At 48.5% G+C, this 18,612-nt stretch overlaps 6 protein-coding genes across 6 annotated transcripts; 2 read left to right on the top strand and 4 right to left on the bottom strand.

The window, feature by feature from the left end:
* Window positions 1-1,730: 1,730 nt before the first annotated feature.
* On the bottom strand, window positions 1,731-2,619 carry EDB91DRAFT_421622 (uncharacterized protein). Its single transcript, XM_041327219.1, has 4 exons — window positions 2,242-2,619; window positions 2,126-2,176; window positions 2,007-2,067; window positions 1,731-1,939 (listed from the first exon to the last, which is right to left on the bottom strand). Exons 1-4 carry the CDS (start codon window positions 2,475-2,477, stop codon window positions 1,892-1,894), a joined length of 396 nt encoding a protein of 131 aa, XP_041183201.1. The 5' UTR covers window positions 2,478-2,619; the 3' UTR covers window positions 1,731-1,891.
* Window positions 2,620-4,527, top strand: EDB91DRAFT_421628 (uncharacterized protein). Its single transcript, XM_041327220.1, has 6 exons — window positions 2,620-3,166; window positions 3,221-3,354; window positions 3,408-3,799; window positions 3,852-4,010; window positions 4,064-4,139; window positions 4,192-4,527. Exons 1-6 carry the CDS (start codon window positions 2,762-2,764, stop codon window positions 4,250-4,252), a joined length of 1,227 nt encoding a protein of 408 aa, XP_041183200.1. The 5' UTR covers window positions 2,620-2,761; the 3' UTR covers window positions 4,253-4,527.
* An 82-nt stretch (window positions 4,528-4,609) lies between these two features.
* Window positions 4,610-5,066, bottom strand: EDB91DRAFT_1077547 (uncharacterized protein; the record flags this gene model as incomplete). The annotated part of the gene is made up of 2 exons (XM_041314940.1): window positions 4,610-4,780; window positions 4,899-5,066. 2 exons carry the CDS (start codon window positions 5,064-5,066, stop codon window positions 4,610-4,612), a joined length of 339 nt encoding a protein of 112 aa, XP_041183199.1.
* Window positions 5,067-7,199: 2,133 nt separating this feature from the next.
* Window positions 7,200-8,463, top strand: EDB91DRAFT_1043669 (uncharacterized protein; the record flags this gene model as incomplete). The annotated part of the gene is made up of 3 exons (XM_041313076.1): window positions 7,200-7,389; window positions 7,548-7,634; window positions 7,739-8,463. The coding sequence occupies 3 exons, from the start codon at window positions 7,200-7,202 to the stop codon at window positions 8,461-8,463; spliced, it is 1,002 nt and encodes a 333-aa protein (XP_041183198.1).
* A 1,354-nt stretch (window positions 8,464-9,817) lies between these two features.
* On the bottom strand, window positions 9,818-12,166 carry EDB91DRAFT_421743 (HSF-type DNA-binding-domain-containing protein). Its single transcript, XM_041327221.1, has 5 exons — window positions 11,796-12,166; window positions 11,592-11,742; window positions 11,432-11,507; window positions 10,123-11,373; window positions 9,818-10,041 (listed from the first exon to the last, which is right to left on the bottom strand). The coding sequence occupies exons 1-5, from the start codon at window positions 11,912-11,914 to the stop codon at window positions 9,965-9,967; spliced, it is 1,674 nt and encodes a 557-aa protein (XP_041183197.1). The 5' UTR covers window positions 11,915-12,166; the 3' UTR covers window positions 9,818-9,964.
* A 1,146-nt stretch (window positions 12,167-13,312) lies between these two features.
* EDB91DRAFT_1100306 (Pkinase-domain-containing protein) lies at window positions 13,313-16,750 on the bottom strand. The gene is made up of 11 exons (XM_041317176.1): window positions 16,361-16,750; window positions 16,075-16,293; window positions 15,554-15,988; window positions 15,387-15,498; window positions 15,036-15,335; window positions 14,792-14,904; window positions 14,666-14,732; window positions 14,515-14,603; window positions 14,351-14,448; window positions 14,140-14,281; window positions 13,313-13,957 (listed from the first exon to the last, which is right to left on the bottom strand). The coding sequence occupies exons 1-11, from the start codon at window positions 16,445-16,447 to the stop codon at window positions 13,736-13,738; spliced, it is 1,884 nt and encodes a 627-aa protein (XP_041183196.1). The 5' UTR covers window positions 16,448-16,750; the 3' UTR covers window positions 13,313-13,735.
* Window positions 16,751-18,612: the final 1,862 nt, after the last annotated feature.

The following is an 18,612-nucleotide window of genomic DNA, read 5'->3' as shown; positions in this document are numbered from 1 at the left end:
TATTTAGAAGGTTGTTTAGCGGAGTGGGTCCACACCCACCGTGACAATGAGCTATATCTTGCAACGTGCAAAAAGGACATGACCCCCCTGGTCAGAACATACCATGATAGCGATCGAGAGAGATATTCTACAACGGGCTCTTCCTGCCAGATAGCGTATGGGCAAATCCGTCCCGGGATGCCTGATCATAACCTGATGAGATCGATAGCATATCAAACATTCCCACTCGATCAAGGATGTGAGAACGAGTTGCACGCGTACTAGACAAAAATATCGATTTCATAGTGACTTGAATGTACAGTCATGGATCCATGGAGGTGTCCGGCAGCAGGCTAGTACTTATCGTATCAACTGTTAATTGTGTCTCGCACGAGAAATGTAAGGATGTTACGCAAGAGGTATTGTGATACATGCGTTGTCGACGTAAGACGGACCGTGAAATGGCCGGACGAGATCTATGATATAGGGGCAAGTAGATGAACCCGCTAGGTAATAGCATCAAGCCAACATCAGATTGATATCTGGTCGCACAACTCTACAATGAGGTGGTGAGTAAATACGCCCGCGTTTAATGAAACACTAGCACGGATAAGTCTCGGGGCGCTCGCTTCTGTTGGAGAGATATTACCTTCCTAGAACATACCCCATATCCGAATAGTCACCTAACCAAACACCCCGAGAGTTCATCACTGGTCACTGATAGAAAGAGGGTTCTCCCACGCATGTACGTACTGCTCCGAGCAGCCAGTTGCGAAGGACGTGAGTGGTAACAAGTTCTGGCTATCATGAATAGAAGCCACGTTGACCGAAACAACGCACAGGTAGCTAGATCCTGTTGGATCTGGCGAGAAAAGTGATCGTCTCTGATTGAAATCACGGCGCATCGTCATTTGACTCCGCGGTAACTTTGTACCTGAGTAATGGCAGGTCAGATGGCTGAACCTAATAGTAGGTAAGTGAAACACGAGGCAAGACATCTTTTTATGAATGAGATCCCCGGTGCCGCTCAATTGTCCACATCAACGGGCAGAGGTGGGAAGCGTGTGGCTTGGCATCTTGCCACCGTAACGATGCTATCAAAGCGTGTTTCTGTCTCCAGAATAGTGGTCCATTCCTCGGACACTAGGAGAACAGCTGGAAGAACACGCGTGTACGACGAACGAGCCGTAGCCTATTGTGCCCCTTGTAAGATAAGTATCATAAGATGGGGGCGGGAACAACCGATATGGCGAAAAGTTTGTTGACCAGTGATCTGAAGATTGAATCGCTCAAAATGCTGTTTTGAGCCACCTTCAAATTTGGACTAGTGCAAGGAACATCCCGTTTCTAGTCCAGCGGTGTCCTTTCCACCAATCAGAGGGCACTTCAGCAGTCAAGAACGCTTCAAGCCATCAACGTAAAGTCACCCTGAGTAAATGAAGTCGAGAGCCAAAGTAGCACATCCTTGACGTGAACGTGGGAAGCCGATGAACAATGGCCCTCAGGTTGGACAAGGATCATGACGAACACCTGGTAAAATGCATCAAACCCCCTGCAAGCTCTCGTGAGCCTGAACTTCTTTCTCAGCATCAGGACTTTTCCGATAGATAGATCTGATTTCTTGATGGCACGGAATCATGAGGCTTACCGAGCAGTGAGCGCACAAACAAATTATGCATCGATTAACATGCAGAGAATTGGAAGTTAGCACATTGCAGGGTCAACAGCAAGTCCTGGCAAATTCGAGGCTGTTCCATGATGAGATCGCATAGTCCTCGAATAAAGTGTAGTAATTATGCAATTTCGTGACATATCGTGGTTTTAGTGGGAGAGATTACGGGTATCGAGTGCGCGGGAATTAAGCCCAGAATTATTGACTTTGAACGGGGAGTCACGGCAGTCCAAAGAGATGTCACGAAGTTCGCACTGCGATGGCGGTACATGTACAGAATAATGAGTCCTACGATTGTCGCCGACCATGGATTAGCGGATCAAAATCCCAGTACACATGTCAAGAATATGCCCACATTGTAAAAAAGTTCGTTCAAGCAGATATCGCCATCTTCCCAGTGACACACCATATGGGACCTACAAGCGAAGATCAACGATTGTCGATGATGGTTATATAAATCGCGACGATTCCTACCGGCCACCCTGCCCCATATTCTCTGTGATCTGAACCAAGACAATATACTTACTGTGTCGGTATATGATGCAGGTCACGAGATGAGTTCAATGTAAGCAGCCAGTCATTGCACGTACAATCCATGTGGCTGAATTTCCACCATCCTCTCTTTGACGCGATCTCCTATCTCCTTCATCCACGATTTCACTTGGTCTCGCTCAATAGATGACCATACAGCATGTGAAAGCGTTGCTGGCAGGAGTTTCTTCACGTAGGCTCGCAACACCTCGGTATCGAATGAGGGTCTAGGTGGTTGAGGAGATACTGCTCCAGACCGCGAAATAGGGGATCGGGGCCCCAGAGATGTTGGCATACTTCCTCTAACGAGATGGAAACGAGGAGCAATTGTTGAACTGAAGTCAGGCTTAGATCGCACTCGTTGTCGAAGCTAGCTTGGGCTCGGGTCTTCGAAGGCGTTTACATTTGTTTGGTCTTATGGGTTTGTCGTTCGCCCGGTCCGCTCCCGTGAGAAGAATTGATAATACGTAGGCTCACACCAAGTACGAGCTTCCTGTACTTACAGTGTACACCGTCCTGTCTGCTTCGTCTCACTCTTTCTACTCTGTTGACTGAAATCGAGCTCTCGAAAAAGCACAAATGTCTTCGGTGACGTTCCCGCACTTAGGCGACGACATCGCTTCGTCTTCGAGCTCACTGCACGACCCTATGCATGCGCCCTTCTATGCACCCCCTGCGTTTGATATGTCGAGTTCCTTTCAAATGAACCCTCTTTCTGCACACCCGCCTCGTACCCCACGCCAGAGCACTGCTGCTCAGTCACACTTTAGGAACATGAGCATGAGTATCAGCGTGTACGATGAGAAGGGAGAAGAACAAGAGGACGGAGAGACGGTCAAAGGTGAGAAGGCGGAGGTGGATGAAGACGATGTCGTAGAGCTAGATGAGGAAGATGTACGTGTAAAAGCGGCCGAAAAGTTAGTCGGAGCACATGAAGTGTGGCGAGATCTGTTTGTTACAAGTAATGGACGGGACAAAGCATTTGTAAGTGACTATGATATTTTCGCTGAACAAGTGACCGAAGGGATCCCCGGGTAGAAATTAATGCAATACTCGATACGTGTGTATCTGCTCTTTCACAGCAAGATTTTATTTCGTCGCGGAAAGTCGGCTTGGCAGCAAGCAATTGTGCAAAGGCTTTTGGCTGCAAAAAACGGGTTCTCTTTTACCAGGTAGGTGACCTCTTGACTTTGACTTTGTCATTGACAACTCACGGTGCACACAGGAAAATGCTCATCATGTTTGACTGGCTGAACCCCCTGAGTCAGGTATTGGCCCAACAATCTGTGCCATTCTCGTCTTCCGGTTCTTCCCTTTTCCCCCACAGTCTTACAACTGCCCCCGCGTCATCCTCCAAATCCCCCCAATTATTTGCCGGTCCCTTCCTTTCGCATCCGGTCCTCCGAGCTCTATTATCGGCTCCACCACCCGTTCTCCTCGAGCTTGTAAATGGCCTATCGGATGATATATATACGCTTTCCCGACTTGGTCTAATTGGCCCTAAGGTGGGAGAACGCGCGGCTAGGTTTGCTGACTGGTGTTTGCTCTTTGGTACACTGGTCGGTCTAGTCGAAAATGGAGTTGAAATGGGAGTCATCGAGGGACTTCAACGAGAAGGTAAAATGTCTCTATTATTCATCTCTTCAAGTCTGATGTTCGTTCGTTTCAGTCGAATCAAGGGCATACAAAGAGTCACTCTCAGGGGCTACTTCTAAGTCACAACCAAAAACGTCAAAAATTGACGAACGTGATCTAGCACGCCTGCAAAAGAAGAACTACTGGCTCCAGGCCTCAAGGGCAAAACTTGTCATGGACCTTATTTTCGTCTGTAAGTAACTTGATTGTATAGGCATTTTCCCCCCTGACATCCTTGTGCTGCAGCATATGATATCCTCAGGATAAAAAGATGGAAAGACACCATCCAGTCCTTCGCTGGCCTTACGGCAGCGGTCCTCAGGTAACATCCTCCATATTCATTGTCGAATACCCGCTAATTGGTGTTTTCCCAGCTCCGCAAAGTTGTACGACAAGGCCAGAACTACACTTGTCAACAAGGCCCTGACGAGTTAAACGTTATGGCACTGGCTATCCGTGACTTGAAGGAGGAAGAAGTGATCGAAGCATGTTAATCCCCGCTTCTTGCCGTTGACATGCTTCCGCCATCAACAGCCTTCTACACTTCCTCCTATTATTGCTTTAATTGTGTTCTTATGCATCTTTTTTTTTCCTATTACCCATCACCTCGCATCGCATACTCATTTTTTCGTTGTTATTTAATACCCTCTGCTAATCATGCTGCTTGATTTCGCCTTTGTCATGTATTTATTTATTGTAGATGGACTGATACTTTTGGATTGATGAAGATCGCTACGTTTCCTGGATAATGACTTCAAGCGATAATTAACAAGTATTTCTATGTGCTGAAAATCACCATGGCCACCATTTAGAGGCAGAGGTGCGTGAAGACGATACTATCGACGGTTGCGCGGCCCGTTCCTTCTGCAACTTGTCCACCTCGTCTTCGAGTTGACGCACTTCCTCTCGAGCTTCATCAAGGAATCTCTCGTGAGCAAGGCGACTCTGTAAAAGTTGTAACCCCTAATCAAGTCAAAGCACGAAATCAGCAAATATGTTGACACGTTGAATTCCGATCATGACGCGAAGGACCGCAGCCAACGATGCCAGTGACCCACGATGCGAGGATGACACTACTTACCATGTACATGGCAGAGCCCAAAAGAGCTACCGGAATCATGCCCGGTAGCATGGACGCATACCAGTCAGCATGTCCGGACCGTGGTTCCGTAGTTGAAGAGTACCCACGAGTCCGCCGCAGGGGAACACGTAGAGATCGCAGTTGAACGAGGCGCGCTAAGGGCGACATATGTTTCTACAAATCGGGAAAGCCTTCCGTGTTGACTCGAATGGAGGTGAAAAGTGGCCAAAAATCAGGCGTGAATGTTTACTTGCCCGCGGTGATTGTGGGGAAGTGGAATGCAAAAATATTCTGCGAGGTGGGTGGAGAAATGCGTGCGTTCGTTAGGCCCTAGGGTGAACGGCGTTTGAACAAAGATCAATAAACGTGGGACTGTATACAAGATGACCTGGAGAACCTGGGATATCAAGAAATAAAATAAGTGCACGAGGTAGATTTGTTCCGACTTTGGTTTCAAAGATGAAACGGTGATAATTTTGTATAGGAAAAGCCTTCAGGATTAAGGTACCCCAGCTGCAGTAAAAATATATCTTTGTCGACGTGTGAGATGTGTCGAGGATGAGAACGTTGAACTAGTACGTACCTCCTGATTGCATAAGCATCATCGCGTACCATGTATTACGTTGTGTGTCCTTCAAGTTCTTCTAAGCACTTGAATGACGATCCAGTAGTACTCCTCCTGCTCCGAGTTGCTACCTCAGTTCAATGCAACCTGTGACACGCCTGATTCACGCTCAAACGGACCTTTGGGATAACCAGCTGTAGTCGCTGCACGTCCCAAACGCGTTGAACTAGAGCTTTCCGGAACCCTCCGCCCCAGTGGGGGGTGAGACCTATTTTAATATTTGAAAAGTTCGCGAGTGCACCAGGCGCAGGGCCCGTTTATCTATAAAGAAGACTGCCTTCCTTCTGCCCAAGGAGACTAGCGTTCATCCGGACCCGACAGATGCCTTTCTCTTTCTGACTCGGTTTCCAATATGATGTTACGAAAAGACGAAAAGAGAAATTAATCTCTACAATCCGCATGCTAGCCCGACACCGAAGAGTAAGCATCGTTATCTTTCGCCTCTAGCTCGCATCAATATTAATAACGCTCGCGACCAGGAATTTATGTGCTCATGCCTACACGCTCCTGTCATGACGGCCAGGGAGTTCACGTCATATTGGAACTCCCTTCAATGAAGAAGAACGAAGAGTGTCTCACTCCGCGGCGCCCCGCTACTTCAAGATCTTGTACTCCTTTGGATCGATAAAACGATCTTAGCGTCAATCATGCGTCAACGGTAAAAATACTTTTAGTTCTTCGTGTACAGGCCCAGGGAGGCGAGATTGATTCTAGGCCCTTGTCGCATCTTTATCTTGCGTATGTCATCACCGTCTCCGAACTAGTATATCACAAATTTCTGCTTTTTTGCGTTGTCCATCCACTCTTCGCTGTTCTCACATTAAGTTGACATGGCGCACAGTCTCATGTTGCTTGCATATGCAACCTTGGTCTCCCATTTCTCGCGTTGTATTCAACAATTCTGCTGTTCCCATCTGGAGACGGAGAGGGCGAAACCTCCCAGCACCCCCATATCTCCGCCAGGCCCGGACCGCCCCTACATCAGACCACTTTTCTGACACAAATGTTGACCAGTTGACCAAAGCATCTGCCAGGGGGCGGTGTAATTACTGATCGCAGGGTCAGTTGACACGGAATACAACCTCCTGGCATTTACACGTGTCACGGTGCGCGACGTGGCAAGGCGCTCAAAAGTTTTGTTTTCGTATGGGTCTTACTTCTTTCGTTTGGCAATAGTCGAATCGTCGTCTTCATTTCTCTTTTCTCGACGACGATCCGCAGCAGCATGTGCTACGTGAACCAGTCGTAACCGTCTCATATAGTACTGGCTAAATGGTAGTACTAGTGGCGTGAGACCCTACTAAGATAAGGCACCCAAGCAATATCTTGGTAGCACCATAGTTAGCATGCTCTTACTTGCGACTTAAAAATATTACATCGCCCGTCCACACGTCGTTCCCTTTCTCTGTTCTCTTCCTCTCAGAGTCATCCTGACCATTCATTTTGTGCGCTGAGCAGCACGATTGGAGTTCGGCTATCTAGCGAACATTTGGACTGGAATCCATCAACGGCTACTTGATACCGTCCCACATTCTGCCTGTCAAGCTATGGCACAGCTCAACGATTCACCCGTACTCAGTGAGAAACCAGGCCCAGGCCAACTTTCGAATGATATCCCTCTCAACTCTCGTCCTTACCCTCATCGAAGTTCGCGTCCGTCTCATCATTTTATTCCAATGCGTACCTCTTCGTCTACTTCATCGACTTCATCATCACAAACCCTTGCACAATCGCAACGATACGTCCGTCCGCGCGGGCTGCGGATATGGAACCTTTTCAAGCAATGGCTGCCTATCTTGGCTTATGGTGCAACTAGTCTCGGTTTCGTGCTAGCCATCGCGTTCTGGAAGACTGAGGTTTTTGACGGTAAGTAATCGGTTCCTGTTGGTTTGCTTTCGTGACCCCGGTGCCCTAGTGGCCCACTACTGCAGAATAATGCAGTCATCTATGTTCCCCTCTTACGCGATTATGATCGCGCCATATTTCACTATCTGTTTTTCACTGCTCACAATGCTTTCTGACAGGTCTTGATCGCCTCTCACACTGGTTGCGAAACGATGAAAACTTTGGCTACGCGGTCTTGTTCTGTCTCATCTTCATCACAACGTTCCGTATGTCCCTTTCTTAATTTATCTTTGGTCATGTCAAGAAATTCACGCATGCTGTTTTCTTTCACATGACTCTATCTGCCTCTATGTTTCTCACGTTGTAATAGCCCCTCTCCCACTGTATTCCACGCTGATCACATTATCGGGATACACTTTCGGGCCGTGGATCGGTGCAGCCATCTCATATTGCGCTGCGCTCTCTGGTGCTGTCGTCGTCTTCTGGGTTTCACGGACATTTTTGCGCGAGCCAATCGCTCGTTGGCTTACCTCAACACGCGGTTTATGCCGCGCAGTCCGAGCGGTCGAACGCAGACCCCAGCTATTATTCCTTGTCAGACTCGCACCTTATCCATACAATGTGCTCAACGCGCTTCTTGCGGCTACGCCAACACTCAGCATGCGGACCTATGTGATTTGCACGGCCTTGTCCCTTTTCAAAGTTATCGTGCACACCAGCATCGGTGCAGGAATTCGCTCGTTCAGTGCCAAAAAAGAAGATGATACTCAGGAGGAAGAGGACGATACCTGGAGCAAAGTCTGGACTGTTGGTGGAATCCTTTTGTGCGTTGCACTTTTCGTCTACCTCAGTTTGGTAGCGCGCCGAGCGGTGGACGATGAACTTGATGATGACTTGGAGTTTGCTGGAAGTGCATCGGAAGAAAGAGTGGCGTTTTTAGATCCAGAGTCGCATGTAGAGGACGACGATGTGGGATCTCGACCGCTACGACTACCCCTGACGTCGCAGTCGCGGAACAACATGAGCGAGGCCCAGCTCGTCTCGCACGAACTTGTTTCGCCACAACGCGTTTTGTCTGGCCTTCCTGCAGCCTAGTCGCTGTCTTTCCCCCTTAATTGGACTCTCTCGAGCCTAGACTTGTATATTACCCAAGAATAGCGTATAAGACGCGGATTGATTAACACAACTTGTATGTATGTATTGTCTTCGGATCAGATGTACTTTTGACTAGCTAGTTCGGATATCTCGCTCCTATTCGCCGTACCATGCATGCGTTCGTTCTATTGCATTCTTTCCTATCTTTCCAAGTCACGCAGCCTCAATGAAATTCGCGTTGCGGTATCTTGTCTGACACCGCCGATGGGCAAAGTCAAGTTCATAAGAGGCTTGATATCGATCTGTACAGGTCCCATGTCTGATGACAGGACCTTACAGGCAATATACGCGCAAACGTGTATACCAGTTTATACTAATAGCGCGTAATCCTGCCCCTGAGCTGACGCCTACCCTGCAGCAAACGCCGTACGCCACAGGTTGCAGCTGTGCAAGTTCCAGCCCTTAAACGCAGGGTCGACCCCTCTTTCCTGTTGGCACGATCGTTTATGAGGGACTCCACAACTTATCACGGAAAATCAATAAAGAACATGAAACAGCGCTTTTACAAAAGCCATGAACCGCAACCGCACGGCGTAGTGTGGAATATTCGTCTCATCCAGCGCCAGAGATAGGCATCTCATTCATGTAACCATTCCACTTCATCTGTCCTCCTTCGGGCAAGTAACGCTCGCATATATGTGCACACATCATATCACGGCCGTGCTGTCATTGCGCAAAAATCCGAGATGAGCAGCCCGAGCAAGTGTGAAGTTGACGCTTACGTGAACGGCTGGTTAACTGTCAGAGCCCCGATCAGAATTCTGTGCATTCGCTCTGATCAGATCACGCCTACGAGATCAACGAGTGGCGATTCCCGATTTGGTATGCGGACGCCGTGTATCTGAAATATTTGTTGGATGGCGGAAAATCGTGGAAAATGGTTTTGTGGATTGTGAGATGGGAACGGTTTTGATAGTGAGGTGACAGGGTGGATGTGCTTTGTGCTGAGGAGAGAGATCCGCGTTTTCAAATTAAGAGATGTACTAGATGGCAAGCGGCATCAACCGGATGGTGGCCATCATTTGACAAGCAAAAATGTATTGCAGATACTAAAGCAGACCGGGATATCAATGAACGGGGGTAACTGTATACGGGGTAACCGTATGCACAGAGGTAAAGACGAGAGAGAGGTATCAAAGTGGGAGTGATGATGGGGTGTGGTACAAATGTAGAGCAGCAAAAGTATACACGGTGGAACTAGATGAGAGAGCACATGCAAACGCAGCCGATCGTTTTGTAATGTTCATGAAAAAGATCTTCCAATTTCGTATAGCTTCTTTGAAAGAAGCGGCAGATTGAGGCAAGGAAAGGAAAGTGGATCGTGAGGGGCAAACACAAACGCAAAACAGCAGAGTTGTCCAAAAGTCAAAACATGAAACACCAAGGAAGAAATTAAAGGAATCCGAGCAGCAAGTCTACTTTCTCCACGGGAACGGAGCGTCTAAAGCTCGCTCACAGTTTTGGTATATTGCGGAGGAAGGTGCTCGTTCATAGCGACAAACCCAAAGTCAGGAGAGACTGAACCCATTCAAGAGACTGACAGTCAGTAAGCCAGGCCGTGAGAGATCGGGGGGCGCAAGGGGTAGTCGCGCGACTCACAGCGATTAATGTCGGCTTCCCCTGCGCCGTATCCGTCCCCGAGTGGCGGGGTATTCGCTTGAGACGATGACGTGTGGGAAGCTGCGCTGATGGAAGACGCGCTTGTGGAAGGACGTGGTCCAACCTGGTGGTGACCCCAACCACTCCGTCCATCCATCGAGTCGATGGATGCGCCACCGCCAACGGCAGAGTACGCGAATTCAGCTTGCCCGGCAGGGAAGCCATACGAGTCCACGGACGGCAGCTGAATCATGCTGCGTACTCGTGGCATGCTTCCATCGTCAGCTGGATGAGGCGACGTCGAGGGTCTCTCGGTGGAAGGATGGTCGTAAGGAGAGGGGTATGGACTCATGGCTTGACTATGGCGACGGGGACGGCGAATGCTCAAGGACGACGGGCCATACTGCTTCGAGGATGAAGGGGGACGAGACAATGATGGCGAAATGGGGCGGTGGTGACTCGAGCCGGGACGCGAGTAATCAGCCTGATGATAAGTGTGGTGCGATGGGGATTCCTCATACGGCAAGGATGACACTGATGAAATGGAGTACCCCGTAGTTGGGCGGCTATCCGGGGATAGCGAGGGCGGACTGTTGTCACTGTGCATCGAAACACCCGAATAGGTAGACGAGTAAGAGGTATTGATGGTCGGCGTTGGACGCGGACCATAGCCATTGTTGCTCGGTGGGTTCAACAAGGAAGACAAGCTGCCCGAATGGTTCGAAGTCGAGCTGTTAGGGGAGTACTGCCAATTCTGGTCGGCATACGAATACTGCGTGGGAGGGACAAGCATGTCCCTGTTGCTAGTATGCTGAGGGTGATGATAACCACTTCCTGGACCCATTGCGCTAAACTGAGCGGTGGGGGACTCCTCTGCGGGAGAGATTGGCTGCAAGTGAGATTGGTTGTACAAGTTATGATGATTGGGCTCGGAAGGGACAGTGAGAGGAGGGAGGTTACGAGTGTGAGGGTAAGAGTTGCTCCAAGCTGCACTGCTCTGGTTCAAAGGAGTGAATGACCCGGGTGCAGAAAAGCCACGAGCACGACCACCATTGGGCAAGGTGCCCTTCGGGCCAACGGACGAAGGCACTGTGAGAGGAACTGGACCCATACCAATAGCGGAGCGGGGTGGGGGTATCGAAGGGGGTTCCTGTGTGTCACGCTTCCTTGGCTTAGGAAGGCGGGGTGGGACGCGGCGTTTGAAATTAGCGACTACCTCAGGGGGGGAGTGGCGGTTGAGGGTGGGATGGGCTAGAGTACCGTTTAGTTAGTAAAGAAGTGTGAGATTGAGGAAGTGAGGGGGACTTACACCATGTGCTTGCGTCTGGATCATCAATGGCGGGGTCGACGTTACGAAGGTTTACTTTGCGCATGAAGCCATAGATCTAACGAGGAAGTTAGTTAGTGAATAGTTCATTTGAGTTAAGGACTGTGTTGGGTCGACAGAGAAGGACGGAAGCACTACATACGTTTAGTTGCCGGGAGAAGCTCGCAAATCTCGATTGACGGTAAATGCTTGGGAGGACATGGAGAGCCAATTGTTCTGGTCTCTCTACGATGATATGTTCACCTGCAGGATCCCAACGGATCATGTGGTGGTTTTCCGGACGCTCAAGAAGACTGTATATGACGCGTCAAGTTTAATGCCAAGCCAAACGCGAGATTTAACTTACGCGTAAAGTTTTGTTAAAAAAGTAGCTTGAGGTTTTGCCTCTGACTTTGGAGGAGGAGGTTGCTGCTGCTCATGAACTTTTAGAGAAGCAGGTGGGACTATCCTCAGTTGGAGAGCCATTGCTTGAACTAGAATGAGAAGCTGATGGCTGTTGAGGATAAGTAGGACCGGTTGTATTAATCTGTGGGTAGTCAGTTGGACGAGACCATTGCTGTCGTTGGTATTGAGAAGCGTATAAGTCTTGCATTGCTAGTCGTTCGGTAGGGAATGAAGAGAAGAAGCCGTAAAGTTGAGGTCGAAACTATGTAGTTGTATAAAAAGAAGCAAAAAATCAAAAAAGTGACTACTTTGAACTGTCGATCGAGTCCTTTTTGATATTATAGCCCTTAGCTAGGTTAACTATATAAATTTATAAGTAGTGTGGGCGGTGGAGAACAACTCATCAACCGAAATCAGTCAACACCGAAATTAGATTTTACGTCACTTTCCTTTTTTTAATAAAACGTAATCAAGGGTGCCGCGGCCGGGTTCGGAAATCACCTTCGGTAAATACTTGAATAAACAATTCAAAACATCATAAACAACTAAATTTGGCTAACCTCGGCGCCGAGGTTCATCACCCTTATCTTTTTATGGAAGTATCCGTACCCAATTTTCCATGTGACAATTTCGAGTTGCCGCAACTGTAATTCAATTGAGTTCACAGATCTGAATCTCTTGTTGTTTTTTAAAATATTTGTTTCCTTTTCAGCGGCTATGCACCCTCCAGTATACCTCAAGTCTCCCTGTGTATATACACGTGTATTGCCGTGCACAATTTCCTATGTTCAATGAAATCAAATATTTTAATGAAATACATGAGATCCACTAAACGGCCGCCATTCATAACCTTGTTCGCGTGCCCCACACCCTAGCGGTTCACTTTTTAGCGCTAGCTGGGGTCCTGATCGTTACTAAAAAAGGGAAGCCGAGCCGCGACCTAGCCCCCTTTAGACTTACCGCAACTATACAACCATCTTCTCAATCTGCTTCTCCTCCTCAGCGATCCGCCCGACCTCTAAAGAACCACTCCCCGCGCCCTCTATCTCCTTGTCCCTGCTTACATATACTACCCCCACCGAAGCCCTATCATTGTCTCCCTATTTCGTTCCTCAATCACCAGCGTCTATTACTCGTCTAAAATAGGTCATCCTCTCCTCCGCTCTCCGTCCAGCCATCATAACTTATTCTGTGTAAACCAACAAACACTATAGTACCAACTTTTTCCAAGTCCACAATCTCGGTTAATGATCTGTCCAAGGCCAGCCAAGCCCGGCCCAATTGTCAACTTTCAATTTCAAACAACGGTCTCGATCGGATCATTGACACTAAACGTTCACAATTCCAACAACATCCTCAATATCTTGTGGTCCATGGAGAAATTTCTCCACTTTATGCCATTGGGCGATGCCACATGCTGTCAATTCTCACATACTTACTTGTAGATATGCCCACTAATACTTATCTGAACATCCCGCATTTTCAAAATCAACACCGTCGTCTCTTTTTCTATCTATGTGAGCGGCTCTACTGCGTCATGATCAGTTGATTAAGATAGATCGTAAGTTGTCGGGCATAATAACACTAAAAGCGAGTGATAGATGGTTAGATTGAAGGCTTCGGCAAGTGCGGCAAGGTTGAAAGTGCAAAGATATGGGTGTGTGCTGAAATAATACAAGTGAACCAAATTTTTCCCCCTGAGAAACAAAAATGCAAGCAGAGCGTCAATGGAATGAACGAGATGAAGCAGTGGATGGTATGTATCACAGACGAAAGAAAGAATAAAGTATCATACCCAAACCATCATCGACCGGCGATCGCATCCGATGTTTGGTAGCCACCCTGGCATAGTGACCAAGCACGGCATGATGTCGACGGAAATATGGCGGAAAAAGATCTTCCTCAGCTTTCCCCATCATAGTGTAGTGTGACACTGTTGAACGCGCCGAACAGATCACCATCTGATGGTACATCCATCCCATCATCACACCCGGGCGTTCCAGGACCAGCCGGTGCGTTCGCGCCTGCTACGCCCCGGATTTGTTCCTCTAGATGAAGCGAGCGTGATTCCTTCAAATGCCGGAAATTCACCGCATCAAGACCATTTGAGGACGATGGAACGATCTATGCAGGGGCAGATAAGGGACGCGTCAGTCAAACAATCACTTGAAGCCATATTCGGATCAGAAGAAAGAGAACTTGTCCCACCCACAGACGGGATATGACGGGATATGAAATGATGAAACCACGCGCTATTAGCGCCCAACACACGTTCAAGTACAGGTATAGGGGCAGGCAAAACTCACCGGTGGCCGCTGGTGACGCAACAAACCCCAGTTCATTTTGGCAAACCATTTATGTTGCTTGACTTCGCTGGCTCCGCTCCTGCTGCCTATCCTAGTTCGTTCGTCTTTGTCGAGTAGCCGATTGACGATATCCTTGCAAGCGCTGTACGGCAACGACTTTCGTTAAGTTCCCTCATGACTCAGTTTCCAACGTCAATGACAAACGGCCCACCTCGTAATTTTAGGTGCGTCTCGGAAATGAACTGGCAGAGACCGAATGTTGGCAAAGGTGTCATTCCTCTCTTTCCCCTTGAAGGGCGTGGTGGCGAACTGCATAAGACCGTCAATTTTTCCCATCGCGAACGCGGACCCAATCTCCGCCGAGTATCCACTCACAATCATTTCGTATATTAAGATACCCAGTGTCCACCAATCCACCGCAGCAGTGTGGCCCTGTGCAGCAATCACTTCAGGCGCGATGTACTCTGAACAACCGACCCGAATACGGTCAAGATAATGCTTGTTATAAATAGCGACGGAACCTTACCCTCAGTGCCCACAAACGAGTTTGTCCGAAAATCTGCTGTGCACGACATCGTATCGATCATAGGTATCTATAAAATAGGTGGAATGTGTGAATTGACACCGCATGGACGACAAGGGAACGCCTTACCCCGTTTGGCTCTAGCTGGTGAATCGTCGCAGGACGGCCCCCAGGATGCCCAGATTGTTTAGCGAGATCGAAATCCGACAGCATAATATGGCCGGAATGATGGAGGAGAATATCTGGCCGAAGTTCCAGCAAGTACGGAAGAGGCGCGGTAAATGAAATGCGAAGATTACAAAGGCGCAGCAAGATGCGGCAATAAAGTTAAGCGTTTAGTAAACATTGACGATCAAGAGGAGAAGCAACCTACTTTCTGGCTTGAGATCGCGGTATATGAAGCCGTTCAAGTGCAGGTACTCCAAGGCCGCCACAACCTCCGCCGCATAAAATCGTGAGCCATCTTCCGGAAGGCATTTGCCCGGACGAGTCTGCAAGGCCCGGAAGAACTCGCCACCCATGCAGTACTCCATGCAGAAGTAGAGGTACTCTTCCGACTGGAAGGAGTGATAGAGGGTTACGATGAACGGATGATTTGAAGTGGCAAGAATTTCTTGCTCGGTTAAAGCACGTTTTATCTTTTTACGTTCGATCATCTCCTTTTTGGACAGGACTGGGGAATCATGATTGAAGCGATTGAAGTCTCGTCAAATCACGGACCCACCTTTCATAGCAAAAAGCTTGTCAGTCTTCTTTTCTCGCACAAGGTACACACGTCCGACGTCGCCCTTTCCAAGCATTTTAATTTTCACGAAGCTTGACGGGCCGACCTCGACCTAAAATTCACCCCTTCATTCAAGATACATTCACCGACAAAGTTTATAAACTCACCTGTCGAACTTTGATAGAATTACTGGAATACGTCCGTCTGAAAGCCATTTTTCCAGGACCATCATGCACTCCATTCACAATTCTTGTCTTTGACAGATGTGAACTACCAGGATACCGTTCGTGCCGATTGGATCTCCCTCTTGAGGAACTAGACGACAGAGTCTCTAACGAATCATCACCGAGATCCGATGACGTTGACGGTGCACCGGGTACCGGTGGAACCATATCTGCAGGTGCTAATAGACCATTTTTCGTTGGTGCGGCTGACCGACCGCCAGAAGAAAAAAGATGCTTCGCGTTTGGCGCGGACGCGACGCGACGAATAAAACGAGTAGCAGACGCTCCCATTGCGCGAGGAGACAAAGGTCCCGAACGACTCGAAGAAGCAGCATGACCAGGCGGGAGTGCGAATGACTGCTGCGATGCCGTGGCAGTCTGAGGCATTGTTAAGGGTGTGAAGGGCGACCATGCGGTTTCTCCGACTTTGTCCGCGTGCTACTTTGGGAGTATTGTGGGGAGACCATTCCATTCGCTTCGACATTCGAGACAGACGACTGCTGTTGATACTGGTGAGGAAAGGGTCGGGAATCAGGCACAAGGTACGGAGAGCTCGGTGTAGCTCCCACGTTGGAATCACTGGACTGGGTATTCGAAGAGTTGTAGGAGGAACGTTCGTCGATAGGGAGGAATGAGCCAGGAGTCAGAGACGGACTGGGTACTGCAGAAGTATGTTTGACAGTCTGAAGAGGGGATGAAATTGCACGAGGCGAACAGTCAACTGCAAGTGTTGAAACATTGCCTATTAACACGATGCTTCTTCGACGAACTTGGTAGGCGAAAGACAGATTTCCATGAAGAGTGTGACGGAGTAGACGGTGGAGAGGGTGCGTGCATGATGGAGGAATGATGATTCGCGGTCGATCCCGAACGGTTGATCGGATTGCACGACAACTGTATAACTTCCCCAACAATTGCAGACTCTAGTACTTTGAGCAGACGGAACAGACTGACACGGACTGTCTGCAGAAAGACGGAAGAAAGAAAATTGCCTTGGTATCGGGGGAGGTATAAACTCTCAAATTGTTGTCCCCCTCAACATAACGGGGCTAGAAAACGGCTAGCTTACAAAGACGGCATCTTCCACTTCATTTAAGCATCACTACATAACATAACACAAGGTTAACCATTAACGTGAACGAGGATTCTCCCAACAGTAGACCTTGATGTGACGGTCGTTGGCGGGCGAACGTTCCCAAGTAATGAAATGTTACTGACCCAGCCCTCCTGGCAGTACACCTTTTCAATTTTCATGTTCGGGTTCAAACTTGTGTCACAACCTTGGCGCGTGGTCAACCACCTCGTCACTTAATGCCGTAAAGTCATAGATCCGAATCATGGTCACCGTGCCGAGCAGGTCCGAGCGTGTCCGTTGTGCGGCCATTCTCCTACTCGTGCAATACTACACTCAGCCTGGGTATTGATTAGGCATGATGAGCTTTGCTGGAGTAGAGTCGAGAAAGCAGATCTTTGCGGAAATGAAAGGGCTGTTGCACATGCAGGGATAATTCAACGAGAACGTAAGATCGAGTAAAATTGTCTTGTCATTTGTCATTTGCGATCCTGCAGTGAGTTTTGAAAGGTACCGCGCCGGGCGTTGTAAAATTTGCGGTCCCCTCCAAGTCCCTTCTCGATCCTGAATCATCGGTCGAAATGGGGTCCGCGCAAGGCCCGCGTGAGCCATATCATACTGAGACTACTTATCAGTTTCAACTCCACACACTGCAATAACAAATCACAGAAGTATGTTGTCCGATGCTGCGGGCACGAGGTAGAGGTAGAGGTAATGATCCGAAATGCAAGACTCGCCTACAATGTAGCACAGCGTACCAGTTGCAAGCGATGGAATTCCGGAACACTTGCCGTGTACCATGAACTCTCACGAGAGCTTCTCTACAGACCAATCAGCTCCGCATCCTATCAAGATAGCGAACGGCTCACTCCATAAACAGTTACCACTGGCAGGAGGAGGCTGCTGTACCACAAAGCTGTGCATGAGCCGATAGGATGGTCGCATAATTATATCAATCATTGAGTTGAAGGCTATGCGGGGGCGATATGAAACACAGATGTCACCAGAACATGTACAGCAGTTGCTAAAAGTCGATGTGTTGATGAAGGGAGAACAGCAGCAATGCAGAGACTCCTGTAGCATTATGAACACGAGCCTTAGCGCCCATCCCTCCTACGGACCGGTTCGACATGGGAAATATATGGTGCATCTTCACTGTCTTGAACAACACCACCATCACTAGGCCAAATCTAGGCTTCCATAGGACATGATGCACTGACCCCTAACACAGCAACACCCGAAGCACTTGATCAAGAATGTTACTCTTCTGACACGCAACCAATAAGAGCGCTTGTGACGATGTAATTGCTGCCCAAAACCGAAATTTGAGGACCGTTGTGATGATACCGCATCAAGCATCGTTTCATATCCTCCGAGATACAGCTGCCCAAAACGACCATGATGCTGCATCGAGTATCGTTATTATTCTAGAAAGAACGGATGTTAATACAGGGAACTTACCCCATATCTGAACCTAATATGACCGTACATGCCCATCCTGCGAACAACAAATATCAAGAGGGCGTCGCACGTACAAAAACAGCACATGGGTGCCCATGAATGTTGCGTGACGTTTATACACCTAAAACGGCTAAGTCCTGAATCCTCGAGGACATGACAGTGGATAGCGCAATCTTTTGATAGCAGTTGAAGCAATGCAAACCTACTTCGGGGACATAAGATCCCTCTAGTTCACTCTCGGCGGGATAGTATCATCGTCGTCATCGTCGTCATTGTCATCGTTGTAACTGATTGCGTTCATAACGATGGCACCAGTGATCTGCCACGACTCATAGGCGTCTAGCTTTTAGACGGCGAAATTCCAAGAAGCACGCAGTACGATGGAGCTGGAAATTACCGTTCCTAAAAACAGAACGACGTCACGGGAACCTACATGAGCGGATTTCAGCAGAACCTATCTAGAGATATC

The sequence above is a fragment of the Suillus paluster genome, assembly GCF_016628075.1.
Source record: "Suillus paluster strain FC165 chromosome Unknown EDB91scaffold_3, whole genome shotgun sequence".
Taxonomy (NCBI): domain Eukaryota; kingdom Fungi; phylum Basidiomycota; class Agaricomycetes; order Boletales; family Suillaceae; genus Suillus; species Suillus paluster.
Note: the sequence above shows the minus strand (reverse complement) of the source record. Positions and strands in the feature narration are given on the sequence as shown.